This window comes from Ursus maritimus, unplaced genomic scaffold (assembly GCF_017311325.1).
Source record: "Ursus maritimus isolate PB19 unplaced genomic scaffold, ASM1731132v1 scaffold_6, whole genome shotgun sequence".
Classification (NCBI taxonomy): domain Eukaryota; kingdom Metazoa; phylum Chordata; class Mammalia; order Carnivora; family Ursidae; genus Ursus; species Ursus maritimus.
Window position 1 is genome coordinate 31,262,534 of NW_024426774.1, and position 7,268 is coordinate 31,269,801.

The following is a 7,268-nucleotide window of genomic DNA, read 5'->3' on the forward strand; positions in this document are numbered from 1 at the left end:
TCAAATGTTAATATACTTTCCTGCCTTCCCATATGGAATATATGGTAACTTTTCTTGCTGATCTGGAGTCATCAAGAGGAACATACCGTTCTGTGATATGGATGAAGTATGGGAAGTAGGGCTGAATAGATGCTAACCCTTGAAATCTGTTTTCTGGAAAAAATCGCTTTTATAAATTTGTTCTTTGCTCATTTGCATCTTTCTCAAAAGATGAAATGAAGCATGACATTGCATTGTTAAAATAATTTACGGAATGAAGAGCTGAAGCAGACATCTACCAAATGAGTCCACTGGCCTCCATGATATATCACTTCATACTTTATCCTCTACCTCATTGTTGCTACTATCAGTGTTTCCAGATTTGATAGGAGTTTTCAAAATATTATTTCTGTCTTTCTAATGCAATAAACAAGAAAGAAAAGCTATTACAATAACCTTAAGCATTCTTTTTTACATCCTGGCTTACAGATGCGTAAATGTGAGCTTAGAGCTAATAGGGTATTCCTATTGAATTTTTATAATCTTTAAAAATATTCCATGCCTAGAATCTAGAAAAAGGGAATCTATATCACATTATACTATGTACACAGGGATGTGCATATAAAATGTTTTGAAGATGCCAACAATATTTACATGCTTCCAAGGAACTGGAAATCACTATATTCATCCAACTAGCTCTTTCTTCCCAAAGCATCTAGAAAAGTACCAGTTATATGATAAGTGTTCAACAGATATTGTAGAATAAGGAAACGAATCATTTGGATTTATTATCATATAGTACCCTGCAAGATTAGAGAGATACCTGAAGTAGATTTGAAAAACTGGAAATACTCTCCCACAATAAAAGAATGATGGCAACAAAATTTGTAGACTGTTCAAATGTGAATTTTAAGAACAGTGCTCTATTTTATATTTAAATAAAAACTCCAGATGCCAATAGACTAAGGGCCTGTGAAAATCATTTAATAATAGAAAGAATTAGATATAATTTTCAGTATAAATCATGTAATCAGTGAATGATTGTAATCAAATCTTTTATAGCTCTAACTGGCCAGATTAAATCATATGCATTAAGCACCAAGAAAACACTCAAGTAAAGAACTCAAATGCTTTGCCTTTAGCCCCCCTCTGTTATATCGATGTTTCATATTATAAATAAGAACATAAAGTTCTCACTTTTACAAACTCTAAGGGACAAACATGAAGCTTAGAGAACAATATCTACCTGAATACAGGGATTCCAACCACAGAGTAAATGTCATTTAGATGTATGAAAATCTGAAAGAACAAATAGAGAAGTTAGAACAGAACAGGAAATGCATTACCAAATGCACTGACAATTTGAAAACTTCCATTTTGAAACTATGTTTTGTTTTTAAATTAATTTTATTTTTAATTTTTTTAATAATTATATTTTAATAAAAAAATCTAAGGCCCTGTTTATCATATATGGAAAGACGTTCCACAGTATTTTTTCTTGAGCAGAGATAAAGTAAATTTTTAGTACACTCCATAGAAAAATTCTGAGGCTCATTCAGTATACAAGGCAGAGGGAGACTCATGTTCTGAAGAGACCTTGAGTTCTTGCTTCCCAGAGATTCTCTGAATTATCATAACTGGATCAGACTTTTCAGCATTGCGGGTTAGAGAAGACTTCCTAAACCCACCTTAATTCTAACTTCAAATAAGACTCGAGGTCACACAGGACCATCACAGGCTACATATACTTCCAGGGTAACAAAATAAGGCCAAAGATCATAGCAAGGGTGACCTTTTCTCGCTCTACTATCCGTAGGTGAGCTTCATCCTCTCTACTACCCTTCTTCTGTTAGGCCATAAAGAGGATTTAATGTCTCAAGTTATAATTAGTAGCTCAATTAAATTTTAAAAGTTAGAATATTACTTCTGTAGTCGGATGAAATTTATGGAATATTCTGACTCTGCTGTTTGACCTCAAGAGCATCTGATCCCTAATACTTTGACCCCAAGGTTATTTTTACTATGTAGTTTAATCAGAATTACTCCAATACTGACAAATTTTTATTAAGAAAAGAATGACCTGGAATGGACTCCATTTAGTCAATTTAAATCCTTGATCACCAAAGCTAAACTTTCCAATTTTTTGCATTATTCATTTCAGCAAAAGTATTTATTAGGATTCCTTTCTATTTAAAATCGATACTTGAGAGAAGATACACTGATATTTTTTTTATGATTTTTTATTATATTATGTTAGTCACCATACAGTACATCCCCGGTTTCCGATGTATACACTGATATTTTTATATGTCAAATGTTATTAAGACTAGCTTCTCCCACAATAACATTTTTTTCTCTTAATTTTGCCGAACAAAATTTATTAAGGTTTGATTCTTCTGTTAATTTTGCTCACAAATTTTACTGTGTGCTTTTACTGTTGTCAATTATGTTAATAGCTATTATTAACTACACTAAGTGACAGGAATTAAACTAGCTATATTTATTTAGGAGCTAAACTATGAGAAAAGTGTAATTTTGAGGCAGTGATATGGGGCCAAGGGGAATGGGGAGACAGGAACCAGCAGAGCATAAGATAAGAGAACTGGAAAGGAGAGATGGAAGGAGGACACCCTCACGTCAAAACATTCTTGGGGTCAAAATATTTTTCTTTTTCTTTTTTTAAAAGATTTTATTTATTCATTTGAGAGAGAGAGAGAGCACAAGCAGGGGAGAGAGGCAGAGGGAGAGGGAGAAGCAGACACCCTGCTGAGCTCAATCCCATGGCCTGGAAATCATGACCCAAGCTAAAGGCAGACGCTTAACCATCTGAGCTACCCAGGTTCCCCAAAATATTTTTCATGACAGTAATGAAGAACATACATCAGGCATTACTTTGTAAAAGTGAAAATATCAAATAAAAACACGGAAAAATAAAAACACAAAATGTTCTGATATGGCCAGCTATTACTCCATTCAGAGCTAAAGAAGAATAAATTTATGAGTCAATGAATCATGCCAATGACTAAACTACCTGTCAAATTTATCAGATGGTTTTTAAAAAAGTGAAGAATATATCTATATATTTAAGATTTATTTATTTGAGAGAGACAAAGAGAACCACGTGAGTGGGGAGAAGGGCAGAGGGAAAGAATCTCAAGCAGACTCCTGCTGAGCACGGAGGAGCCTGAGATCATGACCTGAACAGAAATCAAGAGTTGGACTCTTAACCAACTGAGCCACTCAGGCGCCCTGTGAAGAGTATTTTTTATAGCTAGCACTAGTTTCCCCATATAAGTGTTTTACTTTGTTCCAATAAAAAAACTCACTTAACCTCATTAAGTTAATTTTGAAAATAGAGAAAACAAAAAGAAAAACATAATCCCAGAATCCTAACAAATTCACTATTAAAATACTATTGAATTTTGTTTGGGCCTTTTGGTTTTCTATTCATTTTCTTTGTTTTTAACATTAGCTAGAATTTTTTATTTTAGAACTTGTTACAGATTATAGTAATTGCAGAGAGCATCTCTGCACCTTATAATAAATTTTTAAAAATTCAACTGTGACAAAACAATTCCATCCCAAAACATCTTATTTGGATAAGACATTTTTCACAGTGAAAAGTACTCGCAAAATTATCTGCACTATTCTACTGCTAAGAGAAAACAGACCGTTGGATCCATGTAGACATGCTTTTTAAAAAACTCTCAAGCAAAACTGAAAAGTACAATACAGATAGTTGACGTTGTCTTCAAACTATTAGGTTATAGGCATATAAAATAAAACAAACATTCAGTACCTCTAAATTTGGATTCCTCAAATCTGCTTTCCATCCAAACTGTTTCATAAGAGCAATTCCAATTACTCTTCCTACTTCCTGAAAAAGCAGAAAGTTATAGAAAAGAATACTAAAAATGAAAATTTTACATTTAAATGTAAACAAAAACTAAAAGAGCATGAGTCAGACTATCTGATGGTAATTTAGGGTTACAATATTAAAATTCGACACGAAAGCATTTTCTGCTCAAGGCAAGACGGTTGCATCTTACTTCTTCCACCCCCAACACATTCTATGGCATTGATGTCTACTCCTGTGTAACCTCTATTCTTGTAATAACCAGATCATGAACCGAAAAAGATGATCATTGTGGGTTTTAGGAAACAATGCATGGCGAAAGATGAACCATTTGAGCTACTACAATCCTATATGTTTATAAATTACCAGAACAATAGCATTAGACTCAATCTTTAGTTTATCTGATTTTAAGCCCTGCCAAAGGACCCAGACCTGTGCTCTTATATCACTGAACTTTGTTAAGAGCCAAGTGATAAAGTGTTTTGAAGGCAACTGTGGTGTTCACTCTCCCCTAGATAGTTGAGACTTTGACCGCATGTGTGTCTCTGCAGTCTGGGTCCTGGTGACAATCACACATACAAGGTGTAGTGTAGAGCAACCATTTAATAAACACAGAACTGAAGAGAAACCCAAAAAGCTTAGGACAATACGACTAGGATTTCCAAATGTAAAGGATATCTATGAGTTCAAGGAAACTTTGAGGGAGAAAGTAAAAAAAAGGAGGTCATTACATGGAATGGCACACCATGACTCTTAAGCATCTGAGGTAAAGTTGAAAAGGAAAATGTATTTTTAAAGAGATTTAATTTTATGAAATTAGGGGTGCCTGGGTGGCTCAGTCGTTAAGCGTCTGCCTTCGGCTCAGGGCGTGATCCCGGGGTCCTGGGATCGAGCCCCACATCGGGCTCCTCCACTGGGAGCCTGCTTCTTCCTCTCCCACTCCCCCTGCTGTGTTCCCTCTCTCGCTGGCTGTCTCTCTGTCACATAAATAAATAAAATCTTTAAAAAAATAATTATATGAAATGAGGCCTAGTTATCTGCCTAGGCCGAGTTATCTATTCTGTGAAAGGCTGTCATCTCATTTGAAATCTAAAGAGCGGTTAATTCTTTCAGAATATGGAACTTCACCCTGGGAGGTGAGCGTACCTGTGCTGTAAAGGTCTTCGCCACAGATCCACTGCAGCGACAAGAAACTCTGAAAGTCAAGTCCTTCTGGTTTGGGGCAGCAACTGCTTTCACAGCATCATTCTGAAATGCTTCTTGAGATTTTTCTCTATTAGTGAGGAAATCTCCCTGCTCCACTGTTGCTTCGTCCGTTTGCTTTTCCAGCTGGCATTCCCTGCTCTCTTGTAGCTCTTGCATTTGTTTTGTTTTTAATTTCTTAGGATTGATGATGTCATTTTCTTCTACTTTTCTTTTTAGTGGGTTAGCATCTCTCTGAGAAAGTTTGTCCTCTTTTGCATCAAGTTCAAGAAGATTTTTCCAAATTGAAATGGCACTCAACCAACTTTCTGGATCATCATTTACAAGTCTTTGCATTTCGTTAAATATTTTTCCTAAATAAATAAGATCTCAGTTTATCCTACACTGAAGTCTTAAAGACAGTCTATTACATTCACACCCCTAAGTTCCATTACCTTTATTTCTTTAAAATAAGTTTTACTAAACTGCTACATGAATAGTTGAGTTCACCTTCACCTGGAATTTATATAATTTAACATAAGAATATTGTGCAAATAAAGTTCATTCTTATATTCCATACTTAAAATCAAAACTGTTTTAAAATTCCTATAGAATTATCATATATTTTAGAAAGATCATTTGTCCTATGATAATATATACCTATATCTTCAATATATGCATACACCTAGAGTATGTATTGATTTTTGAAATAATGCTGATCTTGCCTATAAAAACTAAGTTAAAAAAACAGAATAAATTGCAAAAGAGAGCAAATGAATATTGAAACTATCTTAGACCATACAATATTAGTGTACATCATAAAATGAGTTTTCATAAAGTAATACTTCAGATACACAACCCATTCATAACTTAGGGACTGCCAGCGTGCTCAGTACAATGTAATCTTTTTTTGATGAACAAGGTTCATCAAAGTGACCCAAGAGTAATGGCTGCGTTCTCTAAAGATGAGAATGTGTGGACTGTTGGGATGAAATTATATTGACCCATGGTAAAACACCTTAGGATTTGCTTTATAATAACTTTTCTGACCTGTTTTGACTCCTTGCCATTCATATATTTATCGACACAGTTTAGTACAGACCATAATATTACATAATATTACATAATATTACATGATCTCAGAAATTAAAATGAAGTTTAAGGCAATGTTTAGTCTAACAGTATCTAACCCTTGCTTCTATTAAGATCCTTAAATTATTTTAGTAGCATATTTATAAAATTAGAAAGTGGAGAAGGAATCTTGTACACCCCCTTTAACTGTAATATTTTATAAATGGGTATAAATTTATTCAAAACCTTAAATTTAAGGTCCCCTAAGCAGGAGATTCTATTACATAGTATTTTTTCCAATTATATAATTCATTGGTTAAAAGGTACAAAGTGACAGTTTTGATCAACTTATAAAACCAGGCATTCTGGGTTATTACATGCTCCTAGGTCTAAATAAATGCATCTGACCATATGTATCTGTAGAGAAGGTGTCTGAACATAATTAAAAGAAATGTGACTTAGGACACTAAGTCTCAGAAAATAGGCAGCATTGCAAAGAGACAAAATTAGCTGATAATACGATTAATATGGTTGATAATATTCCGGAAATATGGAAAAACAGATAATTAATGATCCCACAGGTATGAATGAATCTTAAAAATGTGAAATAGCTACAAATTATTTATCAAGCAGAAAACTTTGGAGTACAATACATCATGGGGTTAAACGCAATAGGCATATACGTACCTTTACTTACAGAAGAAACATTAAGTGGAAACTGCTTTTTAATCAGCAAAAATAATCTTTCTGCAGATTTTAATTTTTTCAGCATATTTAAGTCAGAACAGGTGGTGAAGAAAACTTTTCCTGAAATATATTCAACCTAGAGACAGAAAAGATTAATGTAGTCCTGTGTCAGAGTAAGAGTCACTTCCCTTTTCCCCCTCTTAAGGAATGAAAACACAGCGTCTAGACTGACAATAAAAACAACCATTTCTAAAATATGTACTATTTGTCAGACACTGTCCTAGGCACTCTGAATAGATTTTCCCTTTCATCTTTATAACAACCTTCTAAGGTAGATTTTATCACCCCCATTTCTTAGACTATGAAACTGAGGCTTAGATAGGTTAAATAACTTGTATGAAGTCACACAGTGACCAAGATCATAATCTATGTCATGGTACCTTTTGTAAAGTGTGTGTGTGTGTGTGTGTGTGTGTGCGCAAAGGCACTCCTA

At 34.1% G+C, this 7,268-nt stretch overlaps 1 protein-coding gene across 3 annotated transcripts in view; it reads right to left on the reverse strand.

Moving 5' to 3' along the window:
* Positions 1–6,932, reverse strand: part of THUMPD2 (THUMP domain containing 2) — a 28,797-nt gene extending 21,865 nt beyond the window's left edge. The window contains exons 1-4 of one of the 3 annotated variants that reach the window (XM_040623139.1): positions 6,776–6,932; positions 4,982–5,391; positions 3,779–3,856; positions 1,226–1,278 (exon numbers count right to left, since the gene is read on the reverse strand). In XM_040623139.1, coding sequence (XP_040479073.1) covers positions 1,226–1,278; positions 3,779–3,856; positions 4,982–5,391; positions 6,776–6,860 — 626 coding nt within the window. In that variant the 5' untranslated portion in view covers positions 6,861–6,932. The remainder of the gene's footprint in view (positions 1–1,225; positions 1,279–3,778; positions 3,857–4,981; positions 5,392–6,775) is intronic. The other 2 variants (XM_040623140.1, XM_040623141.1) reach the window with 2 other exon arrangements.
* Positions 6,933–7,268: the final 336 nt, after the last annotated feature.